General features: G+C 53.3%; 2 protein-coding genes across 3 annotated transcripts in view; one reads left to right on the forward strand and one right to left on the reverse strand.

Annotated features, from left to right (window-relative positions):
* Positions 1 to 541: 541 nt before the first annotated feature.
* On the forward strand, positions 542 to 16,384 carry GPRC5B (G protein-coupled receptor class C group 5 member B; the record flags this gene model as incomplete). 2 transcript variants are annotated; one of them, XM_084249369.1, is made up of 4 exons in its annotated part: positions 542 to 578; positions 4,587 to 5,600; positions 12,942 to 13,054; positions 14,370 to 14,414. In XM_084249369.1, 4 exons carry the CDS (start codon positions 542 to 544, stop codon positions 14,412 to 14,414), a joined length of 1,209 nt encoding a protein of 402 aa, XP_084105495.1. The 2 variants fall into 2 exon arrangements, with proteins under 2 accessions (XP_084105495.1, XP_084105496.1); XM_084249370.1 differs by lacking the exons at positions 542 to 578; positions 14,370 to 14,414 and adding an exon at positions 16,337 to 16,384 and having other exon boundaries at positions 4,583 to 5,600.
* A 1,857-nt stretch (positions 16,385 to 18,241) lies between these two features.
* Positions 18,242 to 18,676, reverse strand: part of IQCK (IQ motif containing K) — a gene marked incomplete at both ends in the record, with an annotated part of 92,096 nt that continues 91,661 nt past the window's right edge. Inside the window, one exon of the mRNA XM_084249372.1 lies at positions 18,242 to 18,297. Coding sequence (XP_084105498.1) covers positions 18,242 to 18,297 — 56 coding nt within the window. The remainder of the gene's footprint in view (positions 18,298 to 18,676) is intronic.

Here is an 18,676-nt window from a genome sequence, read left to right on the forward strand (position 1 = left end):
TCCTCTAGCAACCTCCACACCTTTGGAAAAGCAGAGTCAAAAAAGCCCACTGGCGACCTAAGCGTTTGCCAATCTTTTTGATTCATTTAACAGGCTCTTTATATATGTGCTGACCGCATGTTAGCCACCATCCCGACATCTAGTCAGTTATTTTAATCTTCATGACCCCGAGTCACAGGCACTATTCTCACCCCCATTTTGCAGATGAGGACACTGAGGCCAGAAAGGTTAAGTCAGCAGTGGGGGGGGGGGGGGAAGGAGGGTCACGGGGCACTAGCAAGTGGCAGGGACAGGACTTGAAGCCAGAAGGTCTCACTGGGGAGTCTGGGCTGGCGTGTGGAGGAGCAGGCCGAGGCCCGCTTGTGGCCTTCAGGCAGGCAGTGCCGTCCTTCTTGTAGGAATCCTGCCTGCATTCTTCCCAGCCTCTGCAGGCCCCGGCTTGCCGAGCAAGGGAGCCTGCTGCTTCACCACCTGCCGGAGGCTTCTGGCCCCTCTGCAGGGGGATGGGTGTGTGTGTGTGTGTGTACTTAAGTGCATCTGAATGAGTAACATTGCTGGGAGCCTGGCTGGCAGCGAAGGTAATTAGTATGTGAGCCGAGTCTTGCACATCCGTTCACATTTATTCATTACTCCTTTTGAGGAGCAGCACGCCCACAGCCCGCGGGTTTGTTTCCATATATTCATGCCATCCCGATCAGTCTTGCCTGGCGGCTAACTTGAAACCCCTAATCCAGGATTGTAGGGTTTGAGATGCCTGGGAGCCGCTCGGCTCTTGGCTGGGGGAGGCCCCAGGTGGCTGATGCAGCAGCGGGATGGGGCGCCCCTGACAGTGAGCCTCCTGCTGGGTGTGGGGCAGGCGGTGGAAGGTGCTGGGACTGGGCGCGTCCTGGCTCCCCCCATCCTTCTGGGCAGACCCAAGCATCCTTGGGACTTGAGGCAGGACTCCTGAAGCCCAGACGGCTGTGAGTCTGCGTTTCTGATGAACTTTGAGGCAAAGCTGCTGCAGGTGCCGGTGTGAGGACCACACTTTGACTTCAGTCCCCCAGCCCCGCAGTTCCCTCTTCTGTAAGATGGCGATGAGAACACCTGTCCTGCCGGGGTGATGTGAGGGTTTGGGGAGCGTATTTATGAATGCATTCATTCAGCCAGTGGCTCAGGAGCCTGCCCATGTGCCATGTCCTGGGGGCAATCGGTGCAGAACAAGATGGGCAGGAATTGGGCATTGGGGGGTGGGGGAGAGCAAAAGAACAATAAAATAAAATCATGGAAAATTGTGGCACATGCTGCAAAGAAACAGATCAAAAGTACTGGCATCGGGTGTACTGGGAGCAGGGAGAACCTCATTTAGATAGACTCACCAGCAAAGGAGCCACCAGGGGCCATTCCTAGAGCCCTGGTCTGTAGTGAGAGTCCTGTAACAATTGTCCATTGTTCCTGGCTCCGCTGCTTGCTAGCTGTGTGGCCTTGGACAAGCCAACTGAATTCCCTATTTTTATTTTCTGTAAAACAGAGATAGTAACAGTAGCAGTATGTGCTATGGGGAACAAGAGAGTTTGGGGGTACACGCCTAGTGTCCTTGTGCTAATAGGGCATTAATACATGGGAAATTCAGAGCAGCATGCCTGGAGCTTAGTAAACACTGTAAGGTTAACCGTTACTGTCATTTTTACTGTGGTTGTAATAGAACACTGCACAGCAATTCTGAATCCCCCAGAAATTCTTCATGAGCTGAACTCAGCTTCATTCTGTCCATCCTGGACATTGTTCTGTAGCTTGGGGTGGCTGTCACCTCATGGGCACCCTTAGCAATGCTAATTACCCACTTGAGACAACCAGACTCCACTAAAGCTACAGGCTGCTAATGGTTGCATTCACATACTTAGATGTTAAGTAAGGGGGACTTTCTGGAAGAAGTGGTCACATGATATAGGAGGAAGAATAAAACTTCGTTAGCAAGTGATACAAACCCAGCTCAAACTGGCTCATTGGAAAAAGGTGTGGGGGTGGGCAGCTAACTGGCCACTGAAACTGTATAGACCAGGGTAGCTGACTTCAGTGGACTAGGACTCTGCTCCATCACTTGACCATTTCTTCTGGGTCAGATATTCCCAACTCAGACCTTTTTCCTTTGAGCTTATCACCCCAAATAGAAAGAGAAGACCCAGTAAATTCCAGCAAAAATCCTAGGACTGCTTCTCATAGCTGTTCCAGGCTGTGTGCCTGCCCATGAGCCAATCACTCTAGCCAAAGGCCAGCATACATGCCCCGATTGGCCAGGCTAGGTCAGGTGCTGGTGCTTGGCCCTGGGCCTTGAGGTGGCTCTCTAAAGGACAGTCTAGCTCTTTTTAGAGGTGGGAGAAATGGATGCTGGGCAACAAAAACAACAGCTGTTCTGGAAAGAAAGTGTCCACCCTCAGGAATGAAAGCAGAAAGCAAGAGTGTATCCATTTTCCCTGTCAAAAGGGAGTGAGCCTGGACCCCAGCCAGGGGGTTGCTGCACAATTTCAGAAGCTTGGCCACCATCTTGGTGTTTTCATCATCCCCATTGGTGTCCCATTGTGGTTGGGAGTCCAATCAGAAGGGGGGAGGAGCCTGGGAAGCCAAATTGCAGCCAGGCCTGGAGAGAGGAAATTTCCCCCCAGGAGAGTGAGTGGAGGCAGCTAAAAAAGGCCAGGAAGGGACATGGCTGCAGCTCTGAGACTGACGGCTGCCATCTTTGCCATCAGCGCTGTCCTTAGGTATATAAACCAGGGCTTCTCAGCCTTGGCACTGACATCTTGGGTCAGATAATTCTTTGTCGTGGGGGTGGGGAGAGTGTCCTGTAGATTGTAGGATTTTTAGCAGCATCCCCAGAATCTACCCAATAGCAGCACCCCCCCCCAACCAAAAATCTCTCTAGACCTGGCCCCCTGGGAATTAAAAACTTGGGGGGGGGATTTGGGGGGGCAGGAAGCTGATGGCATTTTGTCCCAACACATCCGGTTCCGTTATTTTGACTCCCAGTTTGCTTACAGGACCTTGTAGTGAGCACTCCGACTAGGACAATGTTTTTCTAAAGGGTGGTACATTGGCTATGCCCGATATGTATGCCACTTGTGTTGTAGCAATCTAAAAACGTCCAAGAGATAAGGATTTAAGTGAGTAGATTCTAAGGGCTTGGGGGGTCAGTTAAATAAATAGCTCAGGTGGTGTGTAGACATGGCATAAATAACTCAGTAATACCCCAGTGACTGGCATGGCTGGACAGTGGGTACCGCTGCCCCTCGTTAGCCTGAGTGGGATGCTGGGAAGCTCTCGGAAGGAGCATCCCTTGCCAGACGCCTTCCACTCCGAGCCTGCCTTTGCTCATCTGTAGGCAGAGGAGCCGGTCCCCACAGACCGGGCTTCTTCTCATTCAAGGACATCAATAATTTATCCCAGTCGATGGCCTCACAGCCAAGGCAGGATCGGAACTGCCCACGGGATCCCATATAGGAGCAGAGAGAGGTGGTCGATACCGCATTTACTTAAGGAAGCCCCAGGGGCCCGCTGGCTCTGCAAGGAGGGTGGCTGGTTACAGCCTCACCTGTGGGTGGAGCTAAGGCGGCAGGCCCAGCTCGAGATGCCCAGCAATGGGCATCGTGGCAGCGCTGCACAGGCTGAGGGTTTCTGAAGTCCAGGCTGCCCTCAAGGGCAAGGAGCTGGTGGCTGTGGAGTGGAGGAAGGAGCCCTGGGGGAGCGTCTCTCACCCTTTGGTGTTTACTGGGCATCTACTTGATGCCAGCGCCCTGTGCTGGAGTCCACACCAGTGCACTCATCCATGATGTCACTCGCAAGGAGCAGAGATGGACATTTGTCTAAAGGGCTTTTGGGACAATGCCCTTGGGGGAGGGGCATGCTACAGCGTCCAGTGGGTGGAAACCAGGGATGCTGCCAAATACCCCACACTGTGCACCCCGGGCCCCACTACAAAGAAGGATCAGGGCCCCGTGTCAGTGATACCCAAACTGAGTAACCCTGGTCTACACAAGGAATAAGACAGTGTCTCTGTCCCGCAGCTCACGATGGTGAAGGGCACGGAGGAGGGAAAGGAAAAACAGAGTAAGCCGGGGATGGGATTAGAGCTCAGAAATAGGCTCAAGTGGAGAGAACTGGGGTGTGACCTTGGCCAAGGTCAGAGTGCATGACGTGATTGCTGAGACCAGGGCAGGAGAGTAGTTTTCTATGCCAGGGGTCAGAGGTGTGTTAACAGAGAGAGCTGGAGGGCGATGGGGCGGGGGGAGACAAGAGGGAGACTTGGGTGAGGCCATCACCACAGCCACTGTGCCCAGTCCAGCTTGCAGGGAGCCCAGCGAGGCCCAGAGACTCCTACAGGGCTCCCCGGGCAGAGATGGAAGCTGGAACCAGCCCCCCACATATATACCACGGGCTGGGCTGGGCAAGGAAGGGCTGCCTCCCGTTGCTGTGTCCCTGGGCACCGCACTGGCTAGCAGATATGAATGCGGTGGGTCTGCTTAAAGAAGCCAGGAGTACCAGTTCTGCAATGAATTGATCTTCCCTTCCCATCTCCCCCATGCCTGGCTGGTCTGCCCCACTGCTGGTGTCAGAGAGAAAGATGAGAGCCCACCAGGTGCTCGGCTTCCTCCTGCTCTCCGTGATCGCCTCTGGGGCCTCTGAGAACGCCAGCACGTCCCGGGGCTGCGGGCTGGACCTCCTCCCTCAGTACGTGTCCCTGTGCGACCTGGACACCATCTGGGGCATCGTGGTGGAGGCGGTGGCAGGGGCGGGCGCCCTGATCACGCTGCTCCTGATGCTCATCCTCCTGGTGCGACTGCCGTTCATCAAGGACAAGGAGAAGAAGGACCCGGTGGGCCTCCACTTCCTCTTCCTCCTGGGGACCCTGGGCCTCTTCGGGCTGACGTTCGCCTTCATCATCCGGGAGGATGAGACTATCTGCTCGGTGCGCAGGTTCCTCTGGGGCGTCCTCTTCGCGCTCTGCTTCTCCTGCCTGCTGAGCCAGGCCTGGCGCGTGCGGAGGCTGGTGCGCCACGGCAAGAGCCCGACGGGCTGGCAGCTGGTGGGCGTGGCGCTGTGTCTGATGCTGGTGCAGGTCATCATCGCCATCGAGTGGCTGGTGCTGACGGTGCTGCGGGACGCCAAGCCGGCCTGCGCCTACGAGCCCATGGACTTCGTGATGGCCCTCATCTACGACATGGTACTGCTCGTGGCCACCCTGGGGCTGGCCCTGTTCACGCTCTGCGGCAAGTTCAAGAAGTGGAAGCAGAATGGGGCCTGCATCCTGGTCACCGCCTTCCTCTCTGTGCTCATCTGGGCGGCCTGGATGACGATGTACCTCTTCGGCAACGCCAGGCTGCCCCAGGGGGAGACCTGGGGTGACCCCACCTTGGCCATCACGCTGGTGGCCAGCGGCTGGGTCTTCGTCATCTTCCACGCCATCCCGGAGATCCACTGTGCCATTCTGCCTGCCCCGCAAGAAAACACACCCAACTACTTCGACACGTCGCAGCCGAGGATGCGGGAGACGGCCTTCGAGGAGGACGTGCAGCTGCCGCGGACCTACATGGAGAACAAGGCCTTCTCCATGGATGAACATAACGCAGGTAAGGGGTCGTGGCCCCGCTGGGTTGAGCACCGGGGACATTTCTCCCCAGATCGCTCATCTTTCTCAAGAGTGGGTGGTCCTGGGGGCGGATCAGGGCCCCGCCGTTGTGGACCCCTATGCTAAAGCCGGCCCAGAGGGAGATTTTTATCTGGCATTTTGTTTTACCAATTGCTCACTAATTTAATATAAAAGTCAGGCTTCTGGCTCTTTTGAAAAGTCGGATCTGGCAACGCGGGGCTGACATTCCCCGGCAGCAGCAGTGATCTGGGCCTACTTGAACGAGTCAGTGTATGCTGGGAGGGCCTGCCTCTCACCTCCCGCTGAGTTGTGGCTGCCCCTTTAGATGGAATCCATTTTTGCTCACCACACTCCCCACCATGGCCTATTGCTCCCTGACTTGGCCTCTATAACATGTTGCCATTAATCTCCTGCCTCCCTGGGTGTTTGAGTTGCAGCCTGTGTGCCTATTGGTTGCAGGGAATATAGCGAGAACAGGCTCCTATTCCCCACCCACCCACCCCCACCTCACCCCCCGCTTCACCAAGAGTATGTGAATTTGGGCCAGGGGGTAGACATCAGGGTTCAAATCCTGCCTGTCACTTCCTAGATTTGTGACTTCCAGCAAATTACTTTTCCTCTTTGAGACTGTTCTTCTCATCTGTAAAATAGAAACGATGAGAAAATGTACCCCACAGAGCTGTTGTGAGAGCTAATATACTGAGTGTAGCCTAAGGACCCATCCCTCCCTCTGTGGGGTCCTCCGAAGCAAAGCCTGAGACTTGGCGTGCAGGTGGTTTCCTTGCGCGCCAAGTCTCAGGCTGCAAGGTGGTCCCTGCAAAAGACAGAGCCTGGACAATGAGCCGGGAATGCAGAAACACCAGAACAAGAGCATTAATGAGCCAGCTACCTCTGCGGGCAGCTGGGGCCCGGCCCTGCCAGGAAGGAGGCTGTGGCATCTCTGCCATCCCCGACTGTCCCAGCTGCCCCCACTACCCTGGTAAATGGCGCTGAATAAGTTCCATTGGCTTCTGAGGCAGGAAAGCAGGGAGCTAATGGGTTCTTGGGGTGCAGGTTTTCTGGGTACACAGAGCTGTCATCCGCTGCTGTAGCAGGACTCCATGGTGAGCCCAGAGGATGGGGTCCCCTGCTCTCGATGCTTGAGATGTGTCCCTCAGGACAGGGTGAGTCAGCTAGGTCCCCACACGGGAGATTAAAAAAAAATTGCCTTTTCTCAGTTACCTGAAGATGAATCAGAGGCTACAATAATCATAATAATAATAGCAGCAGTAGTAATTATTGCCTGGGATAGTGATGGTTTATTGAACACTAAGTGCCAGGCACTGCTCTAAGTCCTTAATCTGCATTAGTCTTTGCCTCTGCTGAATCCAGAGGTGCTATTATTGTCCCCATCTTATAAATGGGGGCTAACTGGGGGCTGCGAGAGCATTCATCACTCGCCCAATGACAGCGAGCTTGGAGGTGACCAGTCCAGGCTCCCGGGCGGAGTGCCAAGAGCATCCTGCCCATCCCCTCCAGGCGAGGTTAGGGGTACAGAAAGCACATCCAGCCAATGGATCCTCCAAGGCCACCCACCACCCTCCCCACACCTGGCTGGGCCCAGCCTCCTGCACCTTTGCTCCCGCTCAGACCCAAAGAAGGGAGTGCCTGTGGCCCCAGGTCAGAGTAGGGCTGCTCCCTTCTTACTGGAAAGCCCTGGGCCAACAAACCCAGGTTTGTTGAAGGCTTTGGCAGGGATGAGCAGTGACTCTGGTGGGGCTGGATCCCCAGATTGCCAGAAGATGGGTATCAGGATGGGGATCATCATGGGGAGCCCAGAGGGCCCTTCTGGAGGCCTGATGAGCAGAGGCCAGGAGCTGGCCAGTTCCTGGGGTCCTGGCGGAGCCATCTCCTTCCAGTTCCTTCTGGAACAAGCTCCTCTGTATCTGAGAACCCTGGACTCCCCTAGTCCCTCACAGTGATGCGGGTCTCCTGTACATGCATGTTTTTCAGGGAGATCGGTCTATCACTTCACATTCTCAGAGCCCATCTGTGACCCCCCAGAAGGTTAAGAACCAGTGTTGCTGAAGGTGGTGGCAGTTTCCTTGCAGTGAAGTGGGGACGCCATGATTACCCAAGTCTTAGCACCTTCGAAAGAAAAGACAGCCAGCCTCCCTGGACTGGGTCTTATGCTGAGCACTTTAGTGACCAGTCTCATTCAGTCCCTTCAGCAACCTAGCAAGGTCCATTTTGCAGATGGGAAACGGAGGCACAGAGATGACAAGCAAGTTGCACGAGAGCAGGGTACAACCCAGGCAGCTGGTCCACATGCCTGCCGCTGCCACAGGGCACGCCTCCCCTTCCACCATGTCTGGTGTCCCTGTGAGTCAGGGCAGCCCTGCGCTTAAGAGAGTTTATCAGGCCCATTTTACAAAACACTAAGGTCCAGAGGTGGGAAAAGTAGTTCAAGCCCACCCGGAGGGTGTGAGCAGGGCAGCGGGGGAAGCTGCATCTCTCCCCTGTGACTTGCACCCTTGTAAAAATGCAGCCACTGCTTCCATCCATGTGACACCCAGGGGTCAAAGGCATCTGGGACCCGGGTCGGTACCAGCCGTGTCAGGGCCGGCACAGGGAGTGGGGGGGTGCTCTGAGAGGCACCACACCCCCTTCTTCACACTCACACATCCCAAAGCCAAGTAAGATGTCTTTCCTGCTCCCTCTTTTCCAAAACAAAGTAGCGCTTTCTTCCTCCTTTCTGATGGTGAAAGATCCACAGTGGTCCTACCGAGGGCTCAGCAAGTAAAATCGTAAAAGTTGCTCAAAGCCCACTGCCCACTGGCGACTGTTGGCAGCTGCCGCGCCTTCTAGACCCCCCTCTGTGAGCAGTGAGCCCACAGTCTCCCTCCGCCTCCAGTCCCTTCCCCCAACAAGCCCAGAGTGGGTCGACTCTGCTGCACACTAGAAACGCGTAGGCAGCTGTGTAAAATGACCAGGGCTTCCGAGTGCACTGAGGCCTGCAGGTGCAACCAGGTTGAAACTGTGGATGGAGGTGGCGCCCTGCAGCGCCCGTTCGCAGCCCATGCTCGGTGGGGACAGAGGCCGGTCCAGGGCTCTGCTGCAGGCGCAGTATCCTCTGCAGGAAGCGGGGCTGCCCTTGGGCACCATCATTTATTTTTCTCATCTGCTAGAGAATTTTCTACTTGTGTCTGGGTCTCCACTGTCAATGGGACTGCAACAAACATTCTGATCCATTCATCTTTGTGCTTTCCGATCAATAAACTCCTGACAAAAATATTACCGAGCACCGTGAGTTAAAGAGAATGCACTTTTCTACCTTGAAAGGCCCCCCCAGATGTACCCCCCCAATGGCTTAATATACTGCTCCCCCTTAATAATTCTATGACCCATTTCCACGCTTCTTCGCCAACCTTGGATGCTGTGGGACCTTTTTCTTAATAGCCTGGTTTTGCATTATCCCGAAGTGCGTGCACCGGAGTTGACATGGGACCAGACGGGGTGCCTCCCAGGCACAGCCAGGCCTCATGAAGGTCACAGGGTGGGGCTCCGTTGGCATCCCAGCGAGGATTGATTGCTTCAGCTCCAGACTGTGCCATCAGGGACCCCCAGGCATGCCCTTTGCCCCATGAGAGCAGCTGTCATGCTCCTTGGTGCTGGCCTCAGCCAGTCTGTACTAGAGGGAACTGGACCCCATCGGGGGCCTTGCCCAGGAGCTGCAGTTGACCTTGTTTCTCTTGTATCTTAACCAGCCAGCCCGTGGGTTCTCTTTCCTGACATCTTCAAGAGATGGGAAGGGAATTCCCCAGACGGGCCTGTGGCTCAGCCAAGCCCCAGCAGCCTCTGCCCCCGTGTCTCCATCCCCCAAGTGAGACCCCAGATAGAAATGGGTTTCAGCCGCCTGCTGCTTATTCATAAGGCTCCACAGGCATGAGGTATGTGATAAAGATGAAAATACACTGAAGGATGTAGCACCTTGGATCACGTCTTGGAAAGCGCTAACAAGGTGCATTCCATGTTCCCCTTCCAAGGAGCAAGGGATAAGAAGCTTCTTTCTCCTGTTAGAGGACAAGTCTCAGACCTCACTGGGGCTGAGGGGTAGACTCTGACCCTTAGCTTCCCCTTGGAAGGCCCTGAGTGGGCTTTGGGGCTGGGCCACTCTAGCCTCACTTACAGAGTCTAGACAGGAGAAGGCTGGCATTTAACCTATGAACTCTGACTTCTGTGGCGTGCCCTTTATGCATCAGCCCTGCTTGCCTCTCAGCGCAGACCCAGGTCAGGGTGGGGTGTTAGTCAGGAATCTTGAAGTTATCAGTAGCTTAAAAAAATAGGATTTAAGGGCCTCCCTGGTGGTGCAAGGGGTTAAGACGCAGCCTGTGAAGCTGTCTGCAGCCACTGCAGCATGAGTTTGATGCCTGGCCAGGGAGGGGACCCACGTGTGCAGCAGACCTCTCCTGTCTTGCCTGCTGCTCCCCTCAGCAGTGTATTTCAGTAGATCTGCCAGTTCTGCTCCCCACTCTGTCTCTGGTGAATCCTCTCACTCTCCACACCTCTGGCCTGTAACCCCGTTCTTGTATGCATAAATAAATAAATGTTTTTTTTTTTTTAAATAGGATTTGAATTTGTTTAAGTGAGTAAAAACCCCCAAACAATAACAACAACAACAAAAGAATGGACTGGAGATCAGGCTTCAGGATAGGTTAGATCTAGGAGGTTCCAGTGATGACAACATTTGGTCTCTATCTCAGCCCACCCCTCTAGGTTTGCAGAGTCCCAGCTGAAAAGTGGAACATTTTCCAGAATGCTTGAGCAAAGGTCCCAGGGTTAGCACTGATCGGAACTGATCCCCTCCTCTGAACCAATCAGTGGCCAGGGAGGTGTGATGATCCATTTGGCCAAGTCTAACTCACATCCTTACATCAAGGCCGGGAGAAGGTTGCAACCAACTAGAAAGTGGGAGGGGGAGCGGGGCGGGGTGGGGGTAAGCTGTCAAGCAGAGAGGCAGGGAGGGAGACTTTGCCAGAGTACAACAACCACAGCAGAGGGACCCAGAGGCTAAAGCCCCCCCCCAGGATGAGTGGTACAGACGCGCCTTTGTCTTTGGGGAGAATGTGTCCAAGCCAGATTTCCCCTCCACAGCTGGCGGGGTCTCTGCCATGTGAACGAAACAGTGCTGATGGGCCCCCTTCTCTGCAAGCAGGTGTGGGCTAGGAATTGAGACTCCCCAGGGTCCAGGGACTACCTCCACACCCCCGGGCGCTGCTCGTGGCTCCCCCTTGTCATGTCCCATCCCAGGAAGGGCATCTCCTTGCTCAGAATGCACATATGGGCTGCTTGAAGGCTTGGAGATGGTGAAGCCAAAGAGGTTTTCCTAAGCACGTCTTGGAACTTCCATTCCCCGCCATTGCTTTGGTCCAGCCTGGCCTGAGCTGCCCCGAGTATCCCTTAAATTCAAGTTACTCCCAAGGAACTGTGTTGGCTGGGAATAATCTTGGGTGCCAATAACTTGACGGTCGAGAACACAGTTTGGGTTCCAATGTCAGTTCTGCCACTGACCAGCTGTGTGATCTTGGGCAAGTTACTTAGTCTCTCTGTGCCCCATGTAAAGTGGAAATAATGAAAGTTCCTATTGTGCTGTGAAACTGAGTTGCTATAGTCTTTTCACAGTGGCTGGCTCCTGGTTGGGCCTCTCTGCAGGTTAAAGTATTACTACGGTGATTTTGGTCCTGCCTCAAGTAACTTGTAAACATCTCAAGCTCTCTTGCTTCTTTTTTACACAGATAAACGAACCTTTCAGGAAAGAACTTAAGGGAAGCTTTTCTTAGCAAAGCAAGCTTGGTGCTTCTGATGAGAATGCAGATAATGAAGGTGCTATCCCACCGTGAGACAGACTTTTGATTTGTTTGGTTTTGCTGGATCTTGTACTTTGTTTTTTTTTTAAGATTTTATTTATTCATGCATATAAGAACTGGGGTACAGGCCAGAGGTGTGGGGGGTGAGACGATCCACCAGAGACAGAGTGGGGAGCAGAACAGGCAGATCGACTGAAATACACCTCTGAGGGGAGCAGCAGGCGACACTGGAGAGGTCTGCCGCGCCACGTGGGTAGCCCTGTAGCCTTGGATCTAGCTCCTGCTGCAGTATTTGCGGATGGATACGCTTAACCCCTTACACCACCAGGGAGGCCCCCCTTTATTGCTTTTTAACAGACTGTTTTTAGAGCAGTTTTAGGTTTGCAGAAAAACTGAATGGGAAGGACAAGGAGTTCCCAAATGTTCCTTCCCCAGCTTCCCTGTTACAGCAACTTGATTTAGTGTTACAGTATTTGTTGCAGCCTGTGAATCAATATTGATACATTCTTATTAACTAGATTGCATAATGTTCACTTTATTATGTTAACTTTAAAGGTCACTTTTTGGGCAGCTGTGTGGGTTGGAACAGCAGTTTCACTGCCCTAAAAATATGTGAGCTCCCCTATCCCTCCCTTCCCCCCGACTCCCAATCCCCACTCACTTTTCACTGTCTGATGGTTTTGCCTTGTCCGGAATGCTATAGTTGGGATCACACAGAGGCTAGTTTCTTTCACGTAGCAACGTGCATTTAAGCTCCCTCTGCCTTTTTATGTCATTTGGCTTTCCTTTACAACAAAAAAAAACCCAAAAAAAACAAAAACCAAAACCCAGGATATTCAGATCTCTAAAAGCACACGGCAAAGAAGAAATGCCCTTCCCCTCTGGGAGGTGAAACGTACTGACAGTTCTTGCCACCTCTGCTTTAGGATTGCCTTTTTCCCCTGTCTAGAAGTTACCCGTGCGATCGGGGTCCCCATGTTGCCCTCTTCCCTGTCATTCTCCCGTGGAGACAACCCCGTTGTCAGGATTCTCCAGCTCTGTGTGTCCAGAAACAGCCCACCGTGGGGTCTGTGTGGTGTTGAACTTCACATACTTGGGATTCTGTCATGAGGAGGGCTTTTGTCCAGGGAGACCTTCTGAGGGGTGCTTTCTTGTCTCCCCGGGGCCTGGTGGGGGAGGGGGCCCAGGGGGGAGGGGAGCGTGGAGCCTCAGCCCTCGGCCTCCAACCCCCTGAAAGCAGCCTGTGCCCTGGATTCTACAAACTTCCAGCCCCACTGAGAGGGAGCCAAGGGGTCAGACCCCAGCTCCAGCAGACCCAGAGAACAAAGCTCCTTTGTGACTTTTGTTTTGAATCAGCTTGTGACAAAGAGGGGGGGCGGTGGGGAATGTGTGCCCAGAGCATGATGTGGATGCAGGAGAAGAAAACAAAACTGTGTCTTGTTTTGCTGCTGTGTCCGGCTCCCGGCCCCCGCCAGCCCTCCGCACGGCAGGATTTCGTAACGGCAGCTTGGGGAACAGACCCAGCGCCCCATTCAGAAGCAACGTGTATCAGCCGACGGAGATGGCCGTTGTGCTCAACGGTGGGACTGTAAGTATCAAGAGGTGATGTGCGGGCGGCCAGGCTCAGAGCGTCCCTGTCGGGGAGCAGCTTCAACGGGGACACGCTGCTCGGTGGAGGCTGCAGAGACCGTGGGTCCTGTCGACACCCCGGCAGCTAGAATGCATGTGATGCTTCCACTCTCTTCTTTCTCTGCTCCCCCTTTCTCCACACACAAGAGCCACTCACACTTAGTTCACCATGTATAGATTCATTTGGAAGAGACCCTATTTTGGGGGGGGGTCTGGTACCGTCATTTGTTTGCCTTCCGTGATACAGAAGGTAGCCCAGCTCTCTCCTGGCAGGTGACTTACAGAAAAAGCCCAGAATTGGGAACTCCGGGCAGATTTTTGCAACCACCTAGCCTAGTTTATCACCCCTCCCCACCCGGCCCCCTCTTTGCGCCCCCCCCCCCCCCGTCGGGTGCTGGGTCCTCCCCCGCCCGACTCCCTCAAAGAGGTCTTCAGAAACTGACGCGGTGCTCTCGCTCCCTCAAAGAACTGACTGTCCAAGCTGCGGTTTACTATCTGATGCCAAACAGACCTTCAGCAGAGCTGTCATCCTTTCTGTTTTCCCTCCGTGCAGTGACATCATTGTTCCTCCAGCAATCCAAAGACACGCTCTCATTCCCACGTTTAATTTCCAAACATAGCTACATGCTTCTTCCAGAAACAACGCATCAGCCCGCCGACGTCTGTGCACTGGCTTCCATCCTCTGTGTCATGTGCCAGTTCCATAACTCAACCTGAGCTTTCTCTTTCTTTTTTTTTCTTTTTTTTTTTTTTAATGTTAAGTCAGGGATGTTCTTTGATCTCAGGAGGGACTTGGGTCTTCCTCTCAAGGGGTAGGCAAGGTGCTGCTTGGCCACCGTGGCATTGGGCCACCACATGCTCAAAGACAAACAGACTAACAGGTTTACATTATGAAGACCCCCGGCCCTCCCTGGGCCTTCTGGGGGCTAGAAAAAGCCTCCATCCTGTGTGTTACAATCAGTATGTGAAAAAGCAGCACCGCCCCCCGCCCCCCGTTGCTCTTGTGCCCCAGTGGGCCTTTCCAGGCCGGTGAGCATGGAAGCCTCCACCTAGAAAGGGCTGTGGGTTTCTGGGTAAGGAAGCCTGCTCATCTGGGTGCGTGGTGGCGCCGGAGAAGGGGCATGACCTTCCCCGAACGCGGAGAGCTGCTCTCCTTGGGAAGGACTCTGTCCGTGAGGAGAAAGTCAGGTGACGTAACTGGTGTGCTAATTAAACTTGGTTTCTAGGTTGACTTTGCCAGCACAGAGTTCTTAGTGTGTTATCCTTGTTTCCAGATCCCAACCGCTCCGCCAAGTTACACTGGACGACACCTCTGGTGAAAGACTTAAGTTGCAGAGAATAAGAATCTCTCTTACCGATTTTATTCCTTGGCTGTGTCTTTCTTGAGGGAGAAATCGGTAACAGTAGCCGAACCAGGCCGCCTCGCAGCCAGGAGCTTTGGAAACCCTAGACAAGGGGATTTCGTGTAAATGTGAACACTGCTGAACTGAAAGGCTAACACCGACTGCCCTACACACACACACACACACACACACACACACCACACGCACAGACATGCATACACGCACACACATAACACCAAGCCAACCTCGATCCCTCGATCCCTGCAAACTAAAGCAAAGCTAATTGCAAGTAGTATTAGTCTCACTGGAAAATGTGGCTGGGAGGGCTGTTGCTCCTTCTGGGAGTAGAACAGAACCAAGTTCACAGCTGGTGGGCCTGGCCGGTGTTGGTTGACTCTGGCCGTCCCGACCCCATCACCCCGCCCCGGCAAGTGGGGGGCCCTGGCGTTCTCTTGGAGACGACCGTCTCATTGAGGACTGTTGGGGACCTTTCCACCGTCTTGCTTGTTGGTTTGCACATTTCAGGGGGGTGGGGAGCAGTTGAGGAGGTTGTGGGTGTGATTCCAAGGTGGGCCCCAACAGATTCACGGGGTAAGCTTTCCAGCCAGTAGTGGTGGAGGAGCCCTGGCATGTGCCAAAGAAGGGGAGGCTACCTGGGAGTTGAAGGGGCCATCGCATTGAGAAGGTGGTGACCAGCCACTGTTCCTTCTGTGGGCTGCTTTGCTCCAGCATCTATGACAGGAAAGCCAGAACCTCCCTCCCTGGGGGGGCCTGCAGCCTGCCCCTTCGTGGTCTCCTCTGCCTGCACTCACCAGTGCTCCTCTAAGCCCCTGCCAAGTGTACCCCATGTTCATTACAAAAGCCTAAAGCCCTCCTGGGTGGGCGGGCCTCCGTGACGTGTGTGCCCGGCGGTGCCCTTAGGGCGCAGAGATGACACCTGGTGGCTGCCTGGCCTGCTGAGTGGTCTTGGATCTTGGTTAGTGACAGTTCCAGGGTGGGGTGGAGCACACGAAGGGTTTCTTGCTGCTTTGGGGAGTACGGTCTGGGGAGCACTTCTGTCTTGGTTTACTGCAAGTTCCATGAAAAAGTTCCTCTTCAAAGCCCATCACTTCTGCTCATGGTTTCCATCTGTCCTCAGCAAATCATCCCTCTGTTATTTGGCATCTCGAACATCTCGGCCATCAAAGCCCATGTCCTCTGCACTGTTTGGCCAGCATAACTGCTAGTAACGATCCAAGCAAGGCGTTCTAACCTGACGGCACGGAATGTATAAGCGAGGGTGCGACCTTTTGTGTCTCTTCTAATGACTATATTGCTTGTTTTTTCTATAAAACAACCCATAAGCCTTTAACCTTTTAAAGCAAATGAAAAAGGTTAGTGTTTGGGGGAGGGGAAACTGACCTCTTCATAAGCCAGTATGTCAGAGCTGAGTATGTTTTAATAAACCTTCTGATTTTTCTCGAGGCCCTAGTCTGCTGTGTCCCGTCCTCACCCTCCCCGCATCCTTGCCCAGCGCTGGGGGACAAGGCCGGTCTGGCCATCCCCTAACCCTCCTTGGCATCTTCCCGCTGGCTAGCGCTTTCCCTGTGTTGGCCACGCTGGGGGGGTGAGGGGCGACGGCATGCACACGCTGGCCCTACCTGACCCCCGGGAAGCCGCCTGCCCCTGCCCGGAGCATGTGCTTGCTTCTAGAGCATCAGACTCCAGCCCTCTGTGCCGGGAGCACTGGGAAGCACTGCACACTTGGAGTATTGGGGAGGGAGGAGTAAGAAGCCAAGACCGAGGTGGGGGCAGGGGGTGCAGCTGCATGCGCGCTTAGTATTCTGCAAATACAGAATTCTCCCAGTGCCTCGGTCCAGTCTGGCGAAAAACGACAGCGTTACACATTCTCGTGCCAGGAAATGGTTGCTCAGCCCCGCTCTCTGGAGTCCTTTGGAGCTCTCTGATACCATCAGTGACTCGGTCTGCAAGAGCCCCCCCTTGCAGAAGGGGGCGATTCTCACCATCGCTGTCTCTCCCAGCTCTTGGTGGCCCAGGCACATAAGGTGAGCGCAGCGTGAGTGGCTGTCAGTGGAAAGTGCGTTCCACCACCTTCGAGATGGAGCCAGCTTGGAGCCAGGGGGAACCTCACTTAATGAGACCTTTTTCATTTCTATCGCTGATACTTCATTGCGCTTCTGGGTCTTGTTTTATTTTGGCTTTAAGGTCTAGAGTAGGCCGCGTGCCCTTGGGATCCAGGGGGAGGTGGAGAGAGGGTGCAGGACAGAGAACTGTTGTTTTTCTAAGAACTTCACCTGAAAGGTACAAAGAGACACCTTTACCAAGAGACTGTGGCAGCCAGCTGCCCCCACGGAGCAAAGTGGAAATACGAAGTTAAATAGCACCTCTGATGAAGATCTGTTTATGTAAACAAGACTTGTTGGGGGAAATGAGCCTGGCGGAAAGCATCTGTGATCAAAATACCTAATTGAAAGCACAAGTCTTCCTGTGTCCGGTTATTAAAATCACCTTGGAACTATAACAGCCACTCTTGCCCCCCCTTTTAATAGAAAATGCTCGTTCTGTTCTGGATTTCTTCACCGGACCGAAGGGTGGACAGTGAGGGCATCGGCTTGGAGGACCGACAAACTAGAAAGTTCTTTCTTGGGTCATGGGTTTTCGATTTGGTTGTTGAAGTCCGTGCTCTTAGAGATTCTGTCAGGGCTCCCTGAATAAGGGTAAATGTGGGGTGGTCTTCTTGCTTAGCCAAGGCTGAGTTGAACCGCAAAATGAAGGGAGCATTGTGGCTCTTATAATCCGATGATGCAACGATCATACCAGCTTCCCGGAGTTCTCGGCAGGTGCTTTTTATTCAATGAGAAAGAGCTAAGGCTCGTTTTTGATAGATAATATATATTTATTAAATGTATTCATGTGTGTTTTATAATGTACCTTTATCCTCCCCTGGCTGACTGTTGCATTCTCCTAAAAAAAAAGTTGTTAAAGAAATCTGAAGACAATCAATGTGTATCATAAATGACTGTACATAAATATTACAAATTTAAAAGGTTGTAAAGCATGGGCAGATAGGTTTTATTTTCAAAATGCTGTTCTTAACACAAAAAATAAAGGCTTTCCTATTTACTTAAGACGTGTGGTAACTTGTCCAAACAGCCCAGTATAACTTCTAGCTTTCCATCTGCTTGGAGGCTCAGTCTGCGGCTTTGTGAATGGGGGAGTTCTGGTTAACAGCCAACCGCAGAACAAATGAGGGTCAGAAGTTACCCATCAAATGAGGAACTTTCTATAATACTTTGGGGCCCAGGCAACAAAAACCCTTTGTCTGTGATTTCTGTCTGGGCTAAATGTCTCATCTTGTGGGTTTGCAATAAAAATGAAGGGCCTGTCGCCTTTGGAAATGACTGGGGGGCTGAGGGGGGTAGTGTCTTTCACAAAAAGAGTACTCACTAAATAAAACCACCGCAGATTTGGGGACCTGAATTTAAATACGGATCTTGGCAGAGATGGCCACAAGTGGGAAAGTGGAAACTCAAGCACCTTATGTCTGAGGACCTAGAGATGGTTGATGGAGAATGCTCTGGAAGAAATACATGGATGAAAGAATAAAATTTGAGGGAAATGCAGAAAGTTTAGCCTGGAACTTTCCTGTCTATTGTTTGCACTAAGGCCTGTTGGCTACACATTCCATGGTGTGTGGAAAGATTCCATATTCGTGTGCATAAGTCACCACAGCGAGAGCATACTTTGGCCATCTTCCTGCCTGAGCTCCTTGGCACACGGAGGCGAAGAGACAGCAAGAGCCATTACGGTGGGGGAATCGCCGCCGAAGCCCCCTCATCATCCTCCATCTTGCATTTCACTGTGAAGAAATGAGAGAGATAGTCAGAGCGGATGTACGTTCCTGGACAGACTTGTCACTTGGAAACTGCAAACTCGGATGCGTGCAGGGCGGTGGCACCAAAGCCTGCTGCTGAGCGCCTACAGTGGTTCTGGCCCAGCCAGTTTCCTGGGAAGGACACAGGGCTGTCGTGCTCCACTCCGCGCAGAGTTCATGGCCATTCTTAACTCAGTTCAGAAGGTCAGAGTGTGCTCTGTAGGCCGGGGGAACCGAAGGAAGTTTGGCTAAAGGTGATGACAGATTCCGGGCTCTCCGCTCAACCCAGTCATCACTACCCTGCCCGGACTCCCACCAGCCCAAATTAAAATCTCAGGTGGCGCTGGGATCAACACAAGGTCAG

Source organism: Talpa europaea, assembly GCF_964194135.1.
Source record: "Talpa europaea genome assembly, chromosome: 12".
Classification (NCBI taxonomy): domain Eukaryota; kingdom Metazoa; phylum Chordata; class Mammalia; order Eulipotyphla; family Talpidae; genus Talpa; species Talpa europaea.